Source organism: Diabrotica undecimpunctata, chromosome 3, assembly GCF_040954645.1.
Source record: "Diabrotica undecimpunctata isolate CICGRU chromosome 3, icDiaUnde3, whole genome shotgun sequence".
Lineage (NCBI taxonomy): Eukaryota > Metazoa > Arthropoda > Insecta > Coleoptera > Chrysomelidae > Diabrotica > Diabrotica undecimpunctata.
This window is the reverse complement of record NC_092805.1, coordinates 55,256,382-55,280,159: the sequence shown is the minus strand read 5'-3', so window position 1 is coordinate 55,280,159 and position 23,778 is coordinate 55,256,382. Positions and strand designations below refer to the sequence as shown.

At 33.8% G+C, this 23,778-nt stretch overlaps 1 protein-coding gene across 2 annotated transcripts in view; it reads right to left on the bottom strand.

Moving 5' to 3' along the window:
• LOC140436817 (BDNF/NT-3 growth factors receptor-like) overlaps nt 1–23,778 on the bottom strand; it is a 538,571-nt gene that overhangs the window by 216,634 nt on the left and 298,159 nt on the right. For both annotated transcript variants that reach the window (XM_072525942.1, XM_072525943.1), the window contains exon 2: nt 17,103–17,288. In XM_072525942.1, coding sequence (XP_072382043.1) covers nt 17,103–17,288 — 186 coding nt within the window. The remainder of the gene's footprint in view (nt 1–17,102; nt 17,289–23,778) is intronic.

Sequence of the window (23,778 nt, the reverse complement as noted above, 5' to 3'; positions counted from 1 at the left end):
CTGGGGCTTAATCTATTAAAAGCGCTACGAATTATCTAGACTTTATTTGTTTGCCATTTGCTGTTTTGGTCTTTTGTGCTTCCGTCGATGGAAGTCATCGTATCTTATTATCTTTCGCAGGATCGGGCTTGGGTAATTCTCTAAACCTGCAAACTTAATTCTGGCTTTTTCTACCATTTTATCATATCACCCTTACTTGTTGCAGATCTCTAAACAGAACGCGTTCAGCGACGTATCTAGGTACATTTGCCGCTTCTCTGAGGTTTTTATTGTGGTCTGTTTGTATTCTCTTTTTATTTGAATTGCCTATGTATCCCCATGCGAGAAATACATATGTGATTATTGGAAGTATGATGCTGTTTATTCATCTTCGTCTTTGTGCACAGTTTGCTTTTTCTAATTACGAGTCCTTTTATTGCTGCTCAGGCTATTGCTTTTTTCTGAATGGTTTCACCCACGTTTTGCGTAAATGTTAAGCCTTGGTTCATAATGACTAATAGGTATTTCGCTTCTCTTTTCCATTCGATGGGATTATTTTGCACTAAAAGCTGTTCCTCCAGGGTTTCTCTTTTCATTTTAAATGTAATTGCTGGTGTCTCCTATGAATTATTATAAACTTATTATACACCATTCTTCAATGTTATCCAATGCTGTCTTTATATTGTTGACTGCTACTTCTAAGTTTCTGTATTTGACTGCAATCGCTGTGTTGTCTGCATAAAGGCTGACTAGTGTTCCTGTTGTTCTTGGAACATCTGCGATGTATATTGTGTACAGCAGGAATAACAGGGCTGCCCCCTATGGCACTCCAGCCTCCGAAGCTCCGTGCTCGAATATGACTTGTTTTATCCGAATCCTGAAGCTTTGGTTACCGCTGCGCGCCGTTTACTAGTAAGAAAATCAAAATAATAATTGTTTGTATTTTGATAGCTCTTCGTACATTTGAATGGGTAATATTCGATCCCTTACAGTCAGCTAGTTGTAACAACAGACATATACACGATACTTTAGCAAATTTAAATTTGGTCAGCACAATTTATCCGAATTCTTAATTATTTACTCTCTATCAGTGGCGTTTCATGAAGGTATTTTAAAAGTATTGCCTAATCCAAAATTTGAATTTATTTGACATTTATTTAAAAACAAAAAACAAAAATAAAAATAGGTATAGTCGGACAATTTTCAATTAAAGGTGACTAATCTACAAATTGTACTAAACGGGAGCGACAACCATGTAAAATATCAGCAGTAAATTCTTACCGGGGTCATTTTTATTGTGTATGCTTCGCCCATGTAAATAAGTAAAAAAGTAAGATATTCTCATAAAATTTGCCCCCATAACAATATAAATTGGTGCGATTCACGAGTGTATAGTGAGACAAGTTCATTGAATAGTTTGAAACATCGGTAATCTTATCAATATTTTGCTGGTCTATATATGGGAATGAGAGAAATTTGATATTTTAGTTTATTCGTTATACATTAAATATGTGCATAGGCGTAGTGTGCTCTATTTCTTGGGACTATATTTATTAAATAGACTTTAGTAACTTTAAAATAGTTTTAAGGTAGGTAAAGTTAATTTGAGGCATGTTTATTCCTTATACAGTATTAACCCATTAATGGCCGCTTAATATACAAAGAGAAATTTGACAATTAATTTATTAGATTTGAATAAAAACGCATAAGACTAATTTTCAACCAAAAAGATTTTTTTCCCCATTTTCAAGGAAAACAGTACAATTTTTAATTAAGGATCATATTGTATCTTAAATGTAAATTAAATTTTAAGGTGAAAATTTTCGAAACATTCGGGGTGTAATTGCATTCTAAACCCTTTACATAAATAAATAGTATTACTTTTGCATATCCTACATTCTTGCACTATCGTCTCTTTCTGTAATGTGACGAATATTGTCGAATCTGGTTTCATCTGGCAAAGCAAATTTAGAATGACGTCCATGTACTAAGTTTTACACTGATGTAGCGGTTTCTTCACTATTATAAACTATAAATATAAATCTATGTCGGCTCATGCTTTCTCTTATAATGTGCACTTCTTTATCCTCATCCTTTGACCAATGCATATCAACTTGAAGCAGAGTGTGAACGAGATAATATACATATGCTAATAATATATTTTTTAAATCTATGTTATTCATTTCAAAGTCGTGACGGTTATTCTGCGATGTATAAATATTTGTAAAATATAAAAGAATGCTCTCAATTACTTTTTTATCAAAAAAGAGTGAAAAAACTTCAATATATGACTTGCCTCCATGGTTGGCTTTTATATTGTCTAAATATCAATCACACTGATGTTGAATTACTACTGAGCACGAAGGAGTATCTGTTGTTACAACTTGAGACGAATTTGGATTTACTATGTTTGCCTATAGACACCTGCAGAGAAGAGTAAAGAGATCAAATTAGCCAAAGAAAAATGGATGAGAGAAATGTGCGACGAAATGGAGGATGTAATATCTAAACACGACTGATTGAATATGCACAAAAAACTAAAAGAAATGAGTAACATATTTAAGAAACGAGTTCCCTCTGTACTCGTTGGCAATAATAACAAAATTATTGTAAATGAGCACTAAATAAGAAAAGAATGGCAGCTGTATATATCAGAGTTGTTTGAAGATGACAGGAATAATATTGACGAATTATGAAATGTGAGATAGAACACGGTTTTAATAATAAAACAGAAAAGCTTGTGGTCCAGATGATACACCAACTGAGTTGCTGAAACTAATAGAGGATGATAACATAAAAGTAGTAGTAAGACTTTTTAATTCAATATATAACGCCGGAGTGATTCCCACAGATTGGCTCAAATCCATTTTTGTCGCAATACCTAAAAAACACAATGAGAGAAATTGCTCAGAATATCAATTAGTTAGCCTAATGAGCCACACTCTTTAAATTTTCTTAAGAATACTTCACAGCAGAATTAAACGCAAATGCGAAAAAGATCTCGAAGATACCCAATTTGCTTTTAGAAATGCTATGGAAACTAGGGAGATACTTTTTGCGTTTAACATCCTATTAAAAAAATGCCGTGGCAAAAGAAAAGATGTATTTGCATGTTTCTTGGACTTAGATAAAGGCATTAGATAAAGTAAAGCATGTAAAATTAATGCAAATACTGAAAAATATCGGAATAGATGACAAGGATATTCGTGTCATTAAAAATTTGTACTGGAATCAAACTGCTATCGTAAAAATTGGAAATAACTACACAGATGAAATCCCCATACAACGAGGAGTCAGACAAGGTTGCATTTTGTCCCCAACATTGTTTAATGTTTACTCGGACCACTTATTTAAAAAGGCACTTGAGAGACAACCATATGGAATAAAAATCAACGGGGAACTACTTAATATGATTAGATATGCAGACGAGACAGTAATTCTTTCAGATAATATTGAAAGTCTTCAAATTCTGCTTGATCGTATTCACGAGGTAGGAGAGGAAATGGGCATAAAAATAAACACAAACAAAACCAAATTTTTAGTGTTTAGTCGTGACCCACATCCCGATGCAAAGCTTCAAGTAAACGAAGTCCAAGTAATGAAAGTCCACAAAATGACTTATTTGGGAACTGTGATAACGGACCAACTAGATCCAGACATAGAAATAAAACGTAGAATAGCAATGATTAAAACTACTTTTATGAAAATGAAGTCATTTCTTTGCAATAATCATCTCAGTTTAGAACTAAGACAAAGACTGGTTAAGTGTTATGTTTCATCATCATCACGTAGCGCTACAACCCTGGGTGGGTCTTGGCTGACTGTACAACTTTTTTCTAATTTGTTCGGTCTTCCATCAACCTATGTCAAATGGAATGTTCATTTTCTGGAGATCTGCTTGGATGTTATCTCTCCATCGCATTCTGGGACGCCCGAGTGGTCTTTTGCCTGTGGGAATCTCTTCCCATACCAGTTTTACCAGTCTATGGTTATGCAGTCTGTGCACGTGGCCTGCCCATCTTAGTCATCATCATTCAATCTTCGCTTATCCACTGCTGGACATAGATCTCCCTCATAATTTTCCATCTATTTCGATCTTGTGCCTCTTGCATCCAATTCCTATGACAACGTTTTAGATCGTCAGTCCAACGTGTTGGTGGACGACCTCTACTTCGGTAGGCATCATCTCTTGGTCTCCATTCCAGTATCCGCTTTGTCCATCTATTGTCTGTCATTCGAGCCACGTGACCTGCCCAGTTCCATTTTAGTGTTGCTACTCTCTCTACTGCATCAGCCACTCCTGTTCTTTGTCGTAGCTGGCGATTTGGGATCTTGTCTCATAGTGAAACGCCCAACATAGCACGCTCCATCGCCCTTTGACACACACGGATCTTTTGAACTGTTCTCCTTGTCATGGTCAACGTTTCGGCACCGTAAGTTAACACGGCGATTAGGTTTGCATGGCGATTAGGTTTCCATCTTAGTCGCTGTGATTTAATTTCTTGGACAATATCGGCGTCATTGTAGAGTGCTTTTAATTCGATATTGGTTCTGATCTTTCAGATGGCATTCCATACTTGGCTTCTTTCTACGCTATCATATGCCTGTCGAGGCATATGAAAAGATTGTCTATGTCAAAGTCTATGAAAAGATTGTGTATAGGTCTGTTATACTCCCAACCCTTTTCTAGAAGTTGTCTCAGCGTGAATAGTTGATCTATTGTTGATCTGTTTGCCCTAAAACCGGCTTTATATTTGCCTAGGATATTTTCAGCATAAGGGATTAGTCTACTAAGAATGATGTTTGAGAGGGAAAACCCTTTCAAGTGTTATGTTTGGTCCGTACTTTTGTATAGTGCAGATGTGTGTACGCTCGATCATGAACAAAATTGAAGCATTGGAAATGTGGGTTCATAGACGAATGCTGAGGATACCTTGAACAGCAAGGAAAACTAATGAAGAAGTAATGATAATAGTTTAGGTTACTTCATTTTAATTTATATGAACTTCATACTATATTTTTATATTTATATAAACAAATAAACACAAGGAAACTTTCAAATTAAGAAAAACAAATATAAAATTTACATCATACAGCAATTCTATAAATAGAGAATGATGTGTAATGACGAGATCATATGTTAAAATTTCAGATTGTTTAGTCTAATGAAAAAAATAAATATTTTCCAAAGTTTTTTGTTTTTTGAAGTTCTGTATTAGTTACTCTCTAATAAGAATAACATTTTACTTTAATTTGTTAGACAACTATAAGATACCTGTCAAAAGACACATGATAATTTAATAATTATATCGGTCTTAGATTTAATTTTTAATGTATTTAAATAAATAATTAAATCGATTCAAATCAAGTTAAAACAAATCAAATATAACGTTTATAGCAGACAGCAACTCTATAAATAGAAAATGAAGTGTAACGACGAGATCGTATTTTAAAATTTCAGATTGTTTCGTCTAATGAAAAAATAAGTATTTTGCAAAGATTTCTGTTTTTTGAAGTACTGTATTAGGTACTCTATAATAACAATAAAATTTTACTTTATTTTGTTAGACAACTATAAGATATCTGGTAAAAGACACATGGTAATTTAATAATTATATCGGTCTTAGATTTAATTTTTACGTAATTACTTATGTGTTTTTCCTCGACTCTCTTGAAAATAATTTTGTTCATTCCCAACCACAAAATAATCTTGTGGTACAGATATGGAGATGATATTTTAGTCTTTATACAAGGCGCACCTTCAGAATCACACAAAATTTTGTCAATAATTAATAATTTACATCCTGCAATCATAATAGTTGCTAGAATAGTGAATTTTAAGACAAAAATGTTTTTTACAGTTTTTCGAAAAGTCAATATTTTGGGAGCTATTCTTTATTCTATATTGGGAACTGAAAGTTCAAAAGTTACACGTTAAAAACGAATGTATTTAAACGGTTTTTCGCGAATAACTTAAAAAATTTAGATTTTATCGGGCAAACTGTTTAGATATACAATGAAAATTATAAATCAAAGAGATTTGGCTTTTATTATTACCGTAAACTTAACATTACCAAAGTTATGGCTGTTCGAAAGTAGACTTTTATTTATTAAATACAAGAATACAACTTAAAGATCTTGAAAAGTCTTTAAAATAACCACTGGTAAAAGTGATTTGCGTGAAAATTAAGGTAAGTTTTTTTATTATTTTTATTATCTTTGATTTTTTTTATTAAAATTTAAGATTTTTTACCATCTGCTTCACAATAAAAACAATAAGTAAAATTGTTTGTCTTTAAAATGTCAGAGAGATGCAAGGTCCAGTGACAAAAACGTCAGAATACAAATATTGGGGGCTATGATGTATCATTTACGTAAATAATTACATACTAGTGTAAAATTCAGAAAACGTACATCAGATTACAGTTCTCAAAACATAATGTGTAAAAACGGTATGATGTATCATGACCTGCGTTGCTATGCGTAAAATGACCAAGCCACAGCAGAAAATTACATAAAACGTTATTTTCGGTTCTGTCATATCCTGAAGATCTGTCAGATAATTCAAATTAACCTAACTTTTGGCTTCTTGTTTGTTTTTGAAAAAATGGATTTTGTAAATTTGTTGTTACTCAATGAATTGAATGATGTGGCAGAAAGAAATTATGTAAATGTAGAACAACGTCAGTTACGGGACACCAGTAACTCATTTGAAATAGATAACCAGCTCTAGCTCGTCATAAAGTATTTTAGGGTGTCAAAAACATTGCTTGGTATGTTGTAGATACTTTGCGATCTGTAGTTCCTAAAAGGCAGAGGGGTAACTAAATTCCAATAGAATTAAAGGTTCTCTCCCTACTTAATTTTGTAGGAAATAGAAGTTACCAAAAATGTACTGGTAACAACAACCTGTTATTTTCAATGGAAAAAAGTACATTTAGTAAAGTATTAACAGAAATAACTGCAGGGATAGTGGAGGACTTCGTGTCAAAATGGTGAAAAAGATGAAGTTCAGCCTGTAGTTCAAAGGAGGAAAATCAAAACAAATGGTTGGATGGTGGAAGCACAGAGAATAAGAAGTGTTATTATTGTCTTGTTTACCGGTGGGTTAAGCACATGACAGATCACAATGGCTGAGCGTTGTTGAAGGCGTAGCTTCCACTACTGTAGGCACTGTCAGGATCGAGGTTAACTTGTGGACATATACCTCTACTTAGAGTAAATGTAATATGTGCAGATTTCGAAGTGTTAACTTAAATTCTCGAGAGTTTAAACCATTTATTTGTTTTGTTTATATGTAGTTGTAGTATCTCTGATGCTATTGCTGGATTACTACGATATTTTAGGAAAGCAGTATCATCTGCAAATGTTACAAGCGTTAGGTTATTGTTTGTAAGCAGATCAGCCATATACCTCAGATATAGGATCGGTCCGAGTACACTACCCTAAGGTACACCAGATAGGACGGGATAGAGTTTTGTATAGATTTCACTATACCTTACTAGATATCTCCTTTCTGAAAGGTACGAAAGGTACGAGTTTGAAGTAAGTGTAAGAAGTTTTTCTTTAACTTGTACAGGAGTCATGTGTGTCACACCTTGCCAAAGTTTAAGAGGCATCTAAAAAGGCTGCAGTACCATATTATTTGTTTTCGAGATTAGTTCTTATTGTTGTGTATAAACTGCGAACTTGTTCTATTGTAGCGTGTTTGTTACGAAATTCGAATTGGTGGTCAGGTATGAGACCCTTTTGTCCAATATTGGTTTAATTTTTCTTTACAAAAGTTTTTCAAAAACCTTAGAAATGACTAGGAGCAAATAATCGGTCCGTAATAATTGACATCTTTTGGATCTTCACCAGGTTTTTATATGAGTATAATCTGTGCCACTTTCCATTGCAAAGGGAAGTAGTGCAGACTTAACATAGTATTGAAGATCATGAAGATCACTGGAGGCTTACTTCTGAGTATGACTTTCGAGTATAGATCAATTAGAATGGAAGAATGATCTGACTAAAAGTACCAATATAATTTTATTGCTAAGTAGTTAAGAGATATATCTTTTAATCACATAAATCTAAGAGATCTGGTGTTTTATTTGGATCTGTAGGCCAATAAGTTGGTTCTCCTATGGATTAACTTTGTAGTTTGTTCAAGTTAAGTTATAACTAAAATAAAATCAGCTTATATTTTTGTGAGGCAGAAAGTCACCCTTGCCTATACCACCCTGTTTTTTACCTTAGGTTCAAAACCTATTTAGCCCGACAATTGGTTGGATAAGTAAAAAAAACTTTAATACTTTCTTTAAATTTATATTAGACAATTTGCTATTTCGTTCATTCACTCAGTTTCCTAACCTTCCCATTAAAAACGCTATTGGTGACTGTACAAAAGGAATTGAACAAGGACACACGTTTCACGCTAAAGTGCCCTTATAGCGACTTTTTTTTTAAACAAACAATACAGACAACGGTTAAAGGTAAATGACATAAAAGGAAAGACAGTCGAAAATCTAGTACAAAACTGCCATAAAATTGACCTAATAGTTGGATTTTGACTACTTAAATAGTGAAAAGAAATAACGTTCTGCGGCAGTATGATTTTTTGTTGGTAGATAGATTGAAATAAAAATGTTATTCTTGATTATACTGACATTGAAACATCCAGTGGTTAAGGTTAAGCAGTCAAAACTGTTGTCACCTACACATGTATCTGTTTCCAAACGTTTTATTTTATAGAGGTAATACCACTCTGATTGAAACTATTCGCTGTTCACTAACAATTAATTTTATTTATATCCCAACATTACATTCTGGAAGATTAACTGGTTTAGAAGGTTTAATTTTGAAATAATCCGAGTTGAAGTTAAGACACTATTTTCGGAATTTCTCAAAAAATCCTCTTTTGTTCATAATTCCTCAACAACTAAAAAAGATGCACAGAAAAACAGAAAAAATGCTAGAATAAAAAAAAAACTTTTTTTTTTTTTTCAGTTTTTTTAACTGGAGATTCTAATTATGTTTTGTTTTCATAGACTAAAAATTAAACGAGATATGATTGTTTAAGGGTTTCAAGCCCTTCGTTTTAAAAAGGGTTGCGCATGCGACCTAAATGGTCACTAAACGCACGCGAATGCAACCTTTAAACAATCGTATCTCGTTTAATTTTTAGTCTATAGAAATAACAAAAAAATCAAAATCTGCAGTGCAAAAAACTGTTCCTTGTATTATAGCATTTTTATTAGTTGTTGAACTCGAAAAAATCTTTAAAATCTTGGGGTATTCTTGAGAAATTCCGAAAATAGTATCTTCATCTTTAACTCGGATTCTTTCAAAACTAAACCTAAATCAGTTCAACTTTTAGTATGTAATGTTTGTATATAAATGAAGTAAATTGTAAATGACCATCGAATAGTTTTAACAAAGGAGGTGGTTTTGACGGACATGAGTTTGTTACTTTCTCCGTCACTAAAAATATAAGCGGACTTTATTTTAGTTATAACCTACCTTAATTTTTATGCAAATCACTTTTACTAGAATTCTTTTTAAAGGGTTCCAAGATCTTTAAAAAAGTTAATCAAGTTTTCCATGAAAAATTTATCGGTTGCCCGTTATTCAACATCATAGGTTTGAATTTTTGTTTTCGATAAATACAGGTCTACTTTCAAACAGCCATAACTTTAGTAATATGTATTAAATTTGCGGTAATTATAAAAACATTCTCAAAATCATTCAAATTCAAAATCTCTTCGTTATAAAGTTTCATCTAACGATAAAATCTAAAACATGCTTTTTTGACGTCTATTTTGTAAACTTTCAGTCACGAATAACTTTCAGTCAATAAAAAATATTAACTTTTTTTCCCACACCTTAGAGGAAAATCACATTTTTTATAGGTCATTACGTTCCTATTTTGATCTTTAAGCTTTTCTCTACCTACTGTCAAAATATCAGGCAAATACATATACATAAAAAGAATTTTTAGTAAAAAACCGTCATATCCTGAATTAATTAGTAACACTTAAGTGAGTGTAACCTTCTGGCTTACGTCTAGCATTGGGGTTTGCAGGTCGTGCAAGCTCTTATGTAGTCGGGACCGATGACTTTGCGTGCCATCGTTATTTCGAATTTAAATTCACTTAAATTAGAAAGAGTGCCGGGAGGCAAATAAGTTAAATATATTTTTTCTAATGTATATTTCTCACAATGTATCTTTGTTTTCCCGGTGAATAGTTTGATACTCTGTGACTCTAACAAATATCATTGGGAAGTTATTGGAAAATATCTATTCCGAACTTAAGAAGATTAGAGCTTTTGTTTCACAGAGTAGCAGATTTGAATCCATATTGTTGTGTATTTAAGTATTTAGGTATTTAGGCATGCTATATTATCTATACTAGGATATAACATAACTAACTATTCACTATTCGCACAAGTCCCATTACTACGTATTAGCATAGACTTAACTTGCATTATATATAGGTACTGATTTAACTAAGGAGATGGGTATTGCCAACGAATATATAGCTATATTCGTTTTAATCACTCTCGATATTGCTATCACGCGTGGGCATTGTTAAATGATACAGGAAGTGGCTAAACAAACTCTAGGTACACAGAAAAATAGGGGAGAGGGTAGAAGAAAATATATTAAACATAATTTTTTGAATGAAGATAAAGATAATTTATAAATAAAGAACCTCGACAACTAGGAAAAATAAATAAGCTAACAGAACCTTCAAAATTCTACCAAAAACTCGATAAAAGCAGAAAGGACTTTAAACATACAATATTTAAACATCTATAACATCTGTGAAATAATCAAATATCAAGGAAATATAATACTAGAATAAAAATTCCAATACACAAAAAGGGAGAATAATTTATTTCCAACATTGCACACTAGAGATTGCGACCATGTGCCGAACTGTCACTGAGCAAGTAACTGAGGGACACTATGAATGAAAATACGAATACAAATATCACCTCTATATTGAATTTGAGAGTGTCTTTGATAACATTAATGAATTCAATATACCAATGTAACAACATTAAGGAATAACTCCCGTGAACTATCCCATTTTAAGAATAATAAATAAGTTACGAGAATAATACATATAGTAAATAGAGTATATAATACACTCAGGTTCAAAAAAATCGATCCATGAGTATTATTTGCTGAAAAAAGAAAACGTTTGAAGATATTAGTTTTAAATAAGGTATATATGTAAAAGTATATGTAAGATTAAAATAATTTTTACAGATTATCCAAAAAAATCATTTATTTATAGAGACATACGCCAACACCCAAAAATACAAGAATATTCAAAACTTTCTGAAATTAAGAAAAACATTGATAATAAATCAATATCTAGTGTTTCCCCCCTCGGGCCCTTATAACAGCCTGTACACGTCTAGGCATTGAGGTAATTAACCTCTGGATATCAAATTGATCCAATTGGTCCCATATTTCTTGAAGAGCCGCTGTAAGTTCAGCCAAGTTGTTTGGACGGGGTACTCGTGCTCGAAGACGTCTTCCCATCATATCCCATAGATGTTCTATGAGATTGAGATCGGGACTGCAAGCTGGAGAGTTCATACGGACAGTTCCCACCTCCTCTATATATTGGTTGACGATTCTAGGACGGTGAGGACGCGCGTTGTCGTCCATAAAAATAAAATTATGTCCAATGAAAGGAGCAAAAGGTACCACATGCTGATCTAAAATACTTGTTATGTATCTTGCAGCAGTCATAGAACCTCTATCTACAATAACTAAATTAGTATGGGCTTCTGAACTGATACCAGCCCAAACCATAACGGAGCCCCCCCCGATAACTTATTCTTTCCGTAATATTACATTAAAAATATCGCTCTCCGTGTCTTCTCCAAACCCTTTCTCGGTCGTCTGGTGACCTTAGACAAAATCTGGACTCATCTGAGAACAATACATTGCTCCAATCTGCATCACTCCAGTTTTCATGTTCTCTTGCAAAAGCAAGGTGAGCTCTGCGATGTTCTATGGATATTATTGGAGATAGGGCTGGCCTTCTGGATAATAAATTACCTTCTACAAGTCGTCGACGAACTGTCCATCTGCTTACATCCACATTTCTCACTTCGCTCAGACGATTTGCTAGTTCAACTGAAGTTAGATACCGATTTCTCAAACATGATGAGACCAGAAATCGATCATCTCTTTCGGATGTTAGCCTACTACGACCTGATCCTGGTCTTCTTGTGAAGTTACCGGTGTCGCTAAAACGCCGAACTGCTCTTTGAACCGAAGATCGACTAACACCCAACATTTCAGCTGCATAATATTGGCTACGACCATCTTGAACTAAAGTCACCGCCCTTGCAGAATCTATCGGAGTTAGAGACATTTAGAAAGGATAATTAAATAAAAATATAACACGTTTTGAAAATAAAATCACTACACTAGTATGGTTGTTGAATTAAAAACAACATTCAATAAATATCTACTTGCTCCAGACCCTTTTTGACAAAAACCTGAAATACCAATTTGTTTTAAGAAATATAAAAAGCAATATTAAAAATATTATTTTATTTCTCGTATATGAGGGTACACCTAAATTTATATACGTAATATTTAATGTCTCTAAAATTATACAACTTCAATTAAATAAGAAATAATTTATTTACTGAGATGTAATAATTTATCAATAAAGTGTCAAAAGTGTATTAAATTTGTCGACGAAAACGAATGACGAAAAACTGTTAATTATCTTTGGTGAATCAACAATTCCGAAGAACCTGTATATAGGCGTTAACCATTTAAGTATCTCTGGTATTACCCATGTACCACACATTTTCGCCAGAGTAAATGAGTAGTACAAATTAGATTTCCACCTATTTATATCTATACCTGTATTTTAATAAGTAATGCCCCTGATATCGGAACGTTTACTCAACGTGTAAACATTGTAGTGATACAACATGTGTACCGGTGTCTCTTTTGCAATGAGCACGTAGCTGAATATGTTTTGTTATTTTTTCTTCAAAATTTGACTATTGAGGAGTGCTATAAAAGGTAAGTGTTTTTTATTACCAATATGACGATACTATACAACAGTTTCAGAATAAAAAATGTATATCAAAAGTAAAGAAAATTAAAAATTATTTTGAATATCATATTTTAGAAAAATGTAACCTCAAGCTTTCCTCTAAAAAAAAGCAATATCTCACCTTGAATATAGATCCAAATTGGCTACCAGTCTTATAAAAGATTTTTCTACGAGAAAAAAATTGGGAGGCCATTGAACATGGAGTATTTTTAAAATGTTGGTCATTTGCCGCAGAAAACTACGCGAAGACGATGCCAGCAGTGCTAAAAAAAAACAGGAGGAGAAACGCAGTGATATACTGCGTAGACTGTAAAGTGGCTTTGTGCTTGGATTGTTTTAAGTCATATCATTCAAGTGTCTGAACTATTATTTTTATTATTATATTTTTGTTTGTTTAATACAATATTGTGCAATATTTTTGTATTATTTAGTCCTATTCCTATTATTGATACACTTTTTATCATTTGGTACACCCTATGTAGGGGAGGGGAGGCAAATGTGGGCAGAGGCACAAGTGGAAAGTTTATTTTTTTCGTCTAGATTTCTTTTTGAGTAGTTCTAACTCACTCTACTAGGTGGCACTTTTGATATAGTTTAAATGCCGAGAAATAAATTCAATGTCAGTTGCCATTTGTTTGTGTCAAGAGATTGTGTTACTTTTGCCGCGTAAAAATAAATAAACGGTTTTTTAGAAATTGTAATATTATTTAGTGACATTTGTGTTTACTTGTAAAGTACATCATATTTTGAATATTGTCATATTTGATATCAGGTACGTTTCTACAGTTTTGTTCTAGTCATAACCTAAAAACAGATATCCGGTACTTTTGAAAAACTATGCATACGGGACGAATGTGGAAACCATATAGGGGAACAAGTGGACAGTGTCCACTTGTACCCCATAGTATCTTTCAAAACAAAACAACCTAAAATATCTTTTTTACCTTACAGTTCGAAATAATGATGAGAACCTACATCAGAAAAACTCTTAAGTAATATTCCTGAAAACGTAGTAGTTCAGGCCATTTGCGATATTAAAAATGGTAACGGATCAATATGAAACGTAGCAGAGAGATATGGATTGAAGAAGTCCATGTTATATAAAAGATTAAAAAACTGAATCAAAAAAATATAAATGATACAGAAATATCTGAAATAAAGTTTTCATCAAAATGTACAGCACAGCACATTTTTTTAAATGAAGAAGAGGACAGTCTAGTAAATTATATTCTTCAATCTTCGAAGTTACAATATGGATTAACCTACTTTCAAATTCGAACATTCGCATATGAGTATGCTATGAAACTAAAAAAAAAAATGTGCCAAAGTCATGGTCGGAAAATCCTTTTGCTGGAATTAAGTGAATGAAAGGTTTCATGAAGCCAGAATGAAACCTTGCGAAAACCAGAATCTACGCGTCCAGCCAGAAACATCAGTTTTAATAAAGTTAACGTAGACATGTTTTTTGATAACCTAGAGACGGTTTACAAAACGTACACACTTACTAGTGATAGAATCGTGAACGTAGATAAAAGCGTAGTGAACACTGTTCTGCAAATGCCAAAAGTGGTCGCAAATAAGGGTTGTAAGCAAGTGGGACAAGCAGCTGGAGCAGAGAGAGGTGAGCATGTGAAGTTTGATGAAATAATCATTGACAATGGAAATGTTCACCTATTTATATCTTCCCACGAGTGCGATTTCCCACGTTAGATGTTATATTGTATTGCAAAAAAAATGGTTTAGTACTTTTAACGTTTCCTCTACACACAACACATCGTTTTCAGCCTCTAGATGTGTGTGTATTGGGCCCTTTTAAGGGTCGTTGTCGTGCATTATTCATATTATGGATGTCTACATATCCGGGAAAAGCTATAACAATTTATGACATTGCACATCTTACAGCTCCATTCTTTGACGAAGAATATAATAGGATAAACATTATTTCTGGGTTTTTAAACACTGGTTGCTATCCCTTTAAAAAAATATATTTTTTCCTCAGAACATTTCGTAGGAGCTGAAGTTACGGAAGTCAGTGATGTATCGCAGCGAGATACCACAACTGACGATTGTCTAAATTGCAATACACTCTCTAATTCCAAAATGCCTTCTACATCATCGGCAGATGTTCAACCACAAGTCAACAATAATTGTCAACCTGTTTTAACTACCGAAAAACAAGTTCCAAAATTGTAATTATTTTCGATATAAAACTTACTCCGGAACAAATTCGTCAATACCCAAAGGCCGTGAGAATAAATTATAAGTAAGGAAGAAAGAAAAAATTTCAGCCATTCTGACCGCTATACCAGAAAAAAATAGATTAGAAAATGAAATGAGAGAAAAGGAGGAAAAAGAGAAACGGGTTGAGGAAAGAAAGGCAAGCAACATAGAAAAGAAAAAATCCAAATCCAATATTCGCAAAGTTTTTGATGAAGAGACATCAGAAAGCGAAATTAAGTATTATTGCGAAGAATCACATGATAGTCTTATGGAAGTTGAGACTGAAGATTCCAGCTCCTTTTTTTTAGGTTTTCCGTTAATTTTCTTGGGTGTAATATGGGATAATTCAACGTATTATGTTAAAGAAATATTAAAAATTGCACTTATAAAAAAATGTTATTATTTTATTTCTATCAAAACCTGTGTCCATATGTGCCCCGTAGAAAATATTGTCTTGTCCACATGTGACTCTTTTGGGGCACATGTGTACTAATTACATCTACTTGGAATTTAATGCACGTGCCCTAAATAATTTAATTACTAATCCAAAACAAACCCAAATCATACCTAGCAATAATAATACCAATGACACTAAATCAAACAAACACCATATATCCTTACAATATATTAATGGATTATTTGAAAAAATTTTAAAAATCTTGGCAAGGTATTCAATTTTGGACATAAATCGTCAAAAACATCCGGAAAATATTTTTCAAAATTAAACCCAATATTAACAAAAGATCATCAGTTTGATGTTATTTATAAAATTAATTGTAAACACTGCAATTCAACATATATTGGGCAAACACACCAATATCTGCATAGAATGGTTGTTGCACACAAACATAGTGTACAAACCAATAAATTAAACACTACAGCCAAGCAGTCTCTAGAAAATAGCCATTCCTTTGATTTCGAAAATGCACAGATTTTGAAAAATGAACAAAATGACCACAAAAGGTGCATATTGGAGATGATTTACATAAAAAGGATCTAAATTCTATCAATAATAAGACTGACATTAAAGATCTGTCCAATATGTATAATATTTTAATGAATTGAGTTGTTTTTTAAATGCACCATTGGCAGTTATTTAAATACATTCTGTCCATTAACTCGGCATCACATGGGAAACTTTTGTATTGTAAGGTTTGCGAAAAAAAAATCTTTATAAAAAGTTACTGTCTAAAACCTAAGACGCAATCATCAGATATCAAATTTTGTATATCTTATACGACACCGACGTATGTACAAAAAAATGGAATTTCGCTCAAGAGTAAAGTATCTTTATATCTTACAATATTGAAAATTGTTATTATAAAAAGTTGTTTGGAATTAAAAACTGTTTTAATATACAATGATCATTCTAATTGAAAACAAAATTTCTTAAATTACCGATATTATTAGAAATTATTCGATAGAAAAACCAAAATGGTCATTTAAGTGACGCTAATTTAAACCCGTATACCCTTATGTGAAACCTGGTGTATGACACAAAGAGATAATGAAGAATTCAAAATATTTTGAACGAACTAAGATATGGGGATATGCGTATTGCCGTTACAAAATTACGATGAAATATGGAGAGTAAGAAGAAACAACGAAATTAGTGAATTACATAATACATACGCAACCTTTAATAAGATTAAGTGGAGAAAAGTCCTTTGAGTTAATGATTGATGTCGATTGTCCAAAAAGTAAAGCACAGTAAGTAATTCTGGGACCAATTTTGGTTAAAATAGGATATTTACGAATGAAACAAATTATGGATTTTCTATCCATATTGTAGTATTTTAAAATTTAAATTAAACGTACCATCTGATGCGCTATTCCCACTTGCCACTACTTTTCTGGGGCAAGTGCCATCAGCAAATGGCGGCTGTGAATCGTGCGTGCAGATGCAAGTGTGAGTCGAATTCGCCAAGGGTTTGCAGGCTACGGCGTCTCCCTTGCAAGAGTTCAAAGTGCAAGGCCCAGAGGCGGATATGATGTCTCTTCGTCCTAAAATAAAGCCAAAAATGAAAAACGTTACAAAAAAATACAATACATGATTTTTGCGAAAAACCTTAACTGTAGCAAAAATATATTTTTTACTTCCGCGTTCTACATGTAATAAATGTAATTCCGAATATAGTATAACTATTACTGATGAGATAGAATACGCATCTAAAGGTAAATAGAAACATAATATTTTTAAGTTGACTACAAAAGAGTTAAAAGATTGATATCAAACGTTAAAGTAAAGTAAAGTAAATACAAAAACTCACTTAGGGAATATTCCCCGTGGTTGGCTGTACACCATAATTTAAAAAATTAAAATAGAAGTCATAACACATAATGACGGTATTAGATTTTTGTTTCGATACAGGGCAGCGACTGCCGTTTATACGTATTTCGACCTCTTTAGGTCTCCTAAGAACGGTATAGCCACTGCTCTGAACCAAAACAAAAATCTCTCCCGTCCTAGACAATAGTTATCAAAATAACTATATACGGACGTAACTACGCCATCTAAAAACAAAAAGAGAAATCAAACGATTTCTACCTAGCGAAACCTAATTCAAATTTTTACCACTGTGTTTCCTAAAACTTGCGAAACAAAGAGCTGGATAAATTACTCGGCAAGGGAATCTAAAATTGAATTCCACATGCCGTTCATCCTGGTCAAAATTCGTAGTAAATTCAGTTTCTGGTACTCCAAACGAAGTCAAACGAAGTAAGTAATAAAACATAATGACGGTATTAGATTTTTGTTTCGATACAGGGCAGCGAAAGCCGTTTATACGTATTTCGACCTCTTTAGGTCTCCTCAGAACGGTATAGCCACTGCTCCGAACCAAAACAAAAATCTCTCCCGTCCTAGACAATAGTTATTAAAATAACTATATACGGACGTAACTACGCCATCTAAAAACAAAAAGAGAAATCAAACAATTTCTACCTAGCGAAACCTAATTCAAATATTTACCACTGTGTTTCCTAAAACTTGCGAAACAAACAGCTGGATAAATTACTCGGCAAGGGAATCTAAAATTGTATTCCACATGCCGTTCATCCTGGTCAAAATTCGTAGTGAATTCAGTTTCTGGTACTCCAAACGAAGTAAGTAATAAAACATAATGACGGTATTAGATTTTTGTTTCGATACAGGGCAGCGAAAGCCGTTTATACGTATTTCGACCTCTTTAGGTCTCCTCAGAACGGTATAGCCACTGCTCTGAACCAAAACAAAAATCTCTCCCGTCCTAGACAATAGGTATCAAAATAACTATATACGGACGTAACTACGCCATCTAAAAACAAAAAGAGAAATCAAACGATTTCTACCTAGCGAAACCTAATTCAAATTTTTACCACTGTGTTTCCTAAAACTTGCGAAACAAAGAGCTGGATAAATTACTCGGCAAGGGAATCTAAAATTGCATTCCACATGCCGTTCATCCTGGTCAAAATTCGTAGTAAATTCAGTTTCTGGTACTCCAAACGAAGTCAAACGAAGTAAGTAATAAAACATAATGACGGTATTAGATTTTTGTTTCGATACAGGGCAGCGAAAGCCGTTTATACGTATTTCGACCTCTTTAGGTCTCCTCAGAACGGTATAGCCACTGCTCCGAACCAAAACAAAAATCTCTCCCGTCCTAGACAATAGTTATTAAAATAACTATATACGGACGTAACTACGCCATCTAAAAACAAAAAGAGAAATCAAACAATTTCTACCTAGCGAAACCTAATTCAAATATTTACCACTGTGTTTCCTAAAACTTGCGAAACAAACAGCTGGATAAATTACTCGGCAAGGGAATCTAAAATTGTATTCCACATGCCGTTCATCCTGGTCAAAATTCGTAGTGAATTCAGTTTCTGGTACTCCAAACGAAGTAAGTAATAAAACATAATGACGGTATTAGATTTTTGTTTCGATACAGGGCAGCGAAAGCCGTTTATACGTATTTCGACCTCTTTAGGTCTCCTCAGAACGGTATAGCCACTGCTCTGAACCAAAACAAAAATCTCTCCCGTCCTAGACAATAGTTATTAAAATAACTATATACGGACGTAACTACGCCATCTAAAAACAAAAAGAGAAATCAAACGATTTCTACCTAGCGAAACCTAATTCAAATATTTACCAGTGTTTCCTAAAACTTGCGAAACAAACAGCTGGATAAATTACTCGGCAAGGGAATCTAAAATTGTATTCCACATGCCGTTCATCCTGGTCAAAATTCGTAGTGAATTCAGTTTCTGGTACTCCAAACGAAGTAAGTAATAAAACATAATGACGGTATTAGATTTTTGTTTCGATACAGGGCAGCGAAAGCCGTTTATACGTATTTCGACCTCTTTAGGTCTCCTCAGAACGGTATAGCCACTGCTCTGAACCAAAACAAAAATCTCTCCCGTCCTAGACAATAGTTATCAAAATAACTATATACGGACGTAACTACGCCATCTAAAAACAAAAAGAGAAATCAAACGATTTCTACCTAGCGAAACCTAATTCAAATTTTTACCACTGTGTTTCCTAAAACTTGCGAAACAAAGAGCTGGATAAATTACTCGGCAAGGGAATCTAAAATTGCATTCCACATGCCGTTCATCCTGGTCAAAATTCGTAGTAAATTCAGTTTCTGGTACTCCAAACGAAGTCAAACGAAGTAAGTAATAAAACATAATGACGGTATTAGATTTTTGTTTCGATACAGGGCAGCGAAAGCCGTTTATACGTATTTCGACCTCTTTAGGTCTCCTCAGAACGGTATAGCCACTGCTCCGAACCAAAACAAAAATCTCTCCCGTCCTAGACAATAGTTATTAAAATAACTATATACGGACGTAACTACGCCATCTAAAAACAAAAAGAGAAATCAAACAATTTCTACCTAGCGAAACCTAATTCAAATATTTACCACTGTGTTTCCTAAAACTTGCGAAACAAACAGCTGGATAAATTACTCGGCAAGGGAATCTAAAATTGTATTCCACATGCCGTTCATCCTGGTCAAAATTCGTAGTGAATTCAGTTTCTGGTACTCCAAACGAAGTAAGTAATAAAACATAATGACGGTATTAGATTTTTGTTTCGATACAGGGCAGCGAAAGCCGTTTATACGTATTTCGACCTCTTTAGGTCTCCTCAGAACGGTATAGCCACTGCTCTGAACCAAAACAAAAATCTCTCCCGTCCTAGACAATAGTTATTAAAATAACTATATACGGACGTAACTACGCCATCTAAAAACAAAAAGAGAAATCAAACGATTTCTACCTAGCGAAACCTAATTCAAATATTTACCAGTGTTTCCTAAAACTTGCGAAACAAACAGCTGGATAAATTACTCGGCAAGGGAATCTAAAATTGTATTCCACATGCCGTTCATCCTGGTCAAAATTCGTAGTGAATTCAGTTTCTGGTACTCCAAACGAAGTAAGTAATAAAACATAATGACGGTATTAGATTTTTGTTTCGATACAGGGCAGCGAAAGCCGTTTATACGTATTTCGACCTCTTTAGGTCTCCTCAGAACGGTATAGCCACTGCTCTGAACCAAAACAAAAATCTCTCCCGTCCTAGACAATAGTTATCAAAATAACTATATACGGACGTAACTACGCCATCTAAAAACAAAAAGAGAAATCAAACGATTTCTACCTAGCGAAACCTAATTCAAATTTTTACCACTGTGTTTCCTAAAACTTGCGAAACAAAGAGCTGGATAAATTACTCGGCAAGGGAATCTAAAATTGCATTCCACATGCCGTTCATCCTGGTCAAAATTCGTAGTAAATTCAGTTTCTGGTACTCCAAACGAAGTCAAACGAAGTAAGTAATAAAACATAATAACGGTATTAGATTTTTGTTTCGATACAGGGCAGCGAAAGCCGTTTATACGTATTTCGACCTCTTTAGGTCTCCTCAGAACGGTATAGCCACTGCTCCGAACCAAAACAAAAATCTCTCCCGTCCTAGACAATAGTTATTAAAATAACTATATACGGACGTAACTACGCCATCTAAAAACAAAAAGAGAAATCAAACAATTTCTACCTAGCGAAACCTAATTCAAATATTTACCACTGTGTTTCCTAAAACTTGCGAAACAAACAGCTGGATAAATTACTCGGCAAGGGAATCTAAAATTGTATTCCACATGCCGTTCATCCTGGTCAAAATTCGTAGTGAATTCAGTTTCTGGTACTCCAAACGAAGTAAGTAATAAAACATAATGACGGTATTAGATTTTTGTTTCGATACAGGGCAGCGAAAGCCGTTTATACGTATTTCGACCTCTTTAGGTCTCCTCAGAACGGTATAGCCACTGCTCTGAACCAAAACAAAAATCTCTCCCGTCCTAGACAATAGTTATTAAAATAACTATATACGGACGTAACTACGCCATCTAAAAACAAAAAGAGAAATCAAACGATTTCTACCTAGCGAAACCTAATTCAAATATTTACCAGTGTTTCCTAAAACTTGCGAAACAAACAGCTGGATAAATTACTCGGCAAGGGAATCTAAAATTGTATTCCACATGCCGTTCATCCTGGTCAAAATTCGTAGTGAATTCAGTTTCTGGTACTCCAAACGAAGTAAGTAATAAAACATAATGATGTTATTAGATTTTTGTTACGATACAGGGCAGCGACAACCGTTTATACGCATTTCGACCTCTTTAGGTCTCCTCAGAACGGTATAGCCCCTGCTCTGAACCAACTGGTACGTGTTGGGCGCACCCGACTTGATTTAGATCATGTCGTCCTCCTAATTTCTGAGTCTACAAATAAAAATGTAAAGGGAACGAGCAGAGATGTTCCCGGCAGCGAACTTTGTGTCTGTCCAAATTATTAAGCTGCTAGTAGGTCTACCAAGGAACGTATCGGGGACTTGTATAATAGTAAATGGAAGATGTAAAATAAGCCAATAGTATGCAATAGGATCAATTCAGAATACACGTTTTCCAGAGAAAAAAAAACCTAATTTATTAAATGATCTTCGTTAACTTCTTATAAAATAAAAGTCTGGTTTAAATTTCTTACATTCCACAGCATTATTGGTTTGATGTAAATGCCCCTAAAATCTACAGAGAAATGACAATGGGTAACTTATTGTTGGAAAATAATTTCCAGATTAAATTCAGCTTCTTTTTCTTCTGAAACCTTCTAATTTGTGGGCCAGTGAATGTTAATGTGAATGTAAATGGCTATTGAGATTTTTATTGGTGTAATTGATGCAAATGTCTTTAAAATCTACAGAGAAATCGAAACGGCTAAGGTGGTGTTAAAAAATAATTTCCAAATTACATTCCTTTTCTTTTTGTTCTGAACATTTGTGGGTTAATGACTGTTTCCAACAGTTCTATATATTGAACCATTGAGATTTTCGTTGTGTAAATAATGGACCTATGAGAGATCATCCAATATTTCGACCTATACAATAATTTTGTTAAAGATAACCTTAGCAAATTATTCAGTTATAAAATATAAAATTAGAATTTTCAACTGACCAATTTTCAACATACACGGGAATACGGTTTGGCGGAGGAAGGAAGGCAATGGATAGGGACGACTGGAGAGAAATTCTTGAGGAGGCTAGCACCAACGCAGGGTTATAAAACCACAATGATCATGAATTTCTACCATTTTATCTATAAATATGACGATCAAAAAAGATAAATTTAGGCAAAAGACAACGTGGTAGAACTTTTGTAAGACTAGAAGAAATAAAATGAAAAACTAGACAGAAAAGTACATTTACTCGTATAGACTACATAATGATAGCTAATTGTGTATTAAAATTCATCTTAAGTCGAGCTCGGGGCTTTGAGAATATTCAAATCCCACCTAAAGAATTCTTCTTCTTATATAGACATGACTCTGTCTGTTTTTCAATGTGCCTCCAGTAAGTTGTCGTTCCATCGTTTTCGTGGTCTTCCTACTGATCGTCTTCTTACTGGGGAACCGTCTCTTGCCGTCTTTACTACTCTATTTGTTGTCGTTCGGCTTATATGACCGTTTCTTTCTACTCTTCTACTTCTTACCCAGTTCTTGTAGTTCTCTACCTTGCATCTACGTCGTATATCTGTACTTCTAGCTCTGTCCGATAGTGTCTTACCATCAATTTTTCTCTGCTTACCATCAAATGTTTTCATCTCTGCTGTTTCTAACATCCTTTTTGTCCTGTCTGCGTCAGGTCTTGTTTGTGCCGCGTATGTCATTATTGGTCTGATGACTGTTTTGTAAATTCTGCCTTTCGTTTCTTTCCCGATATTTTTTATTTCTCGATATTGTCTCATTCGTGCAGCCTGCGGCTCTGTTTGCTCTATTCACTTGATCTTCCGCTTTCGTTTCGAGCTTTCCGTGGCTAGATAATGTGATGCCTAGATATTTAAACTCCATCACTTGTTCTATTATCTGACCTTCCAGCTCCAATTTACATCTTAGTAAATTTGCTGTTGTAACCATGCATTTTGTCTTTTTTGGG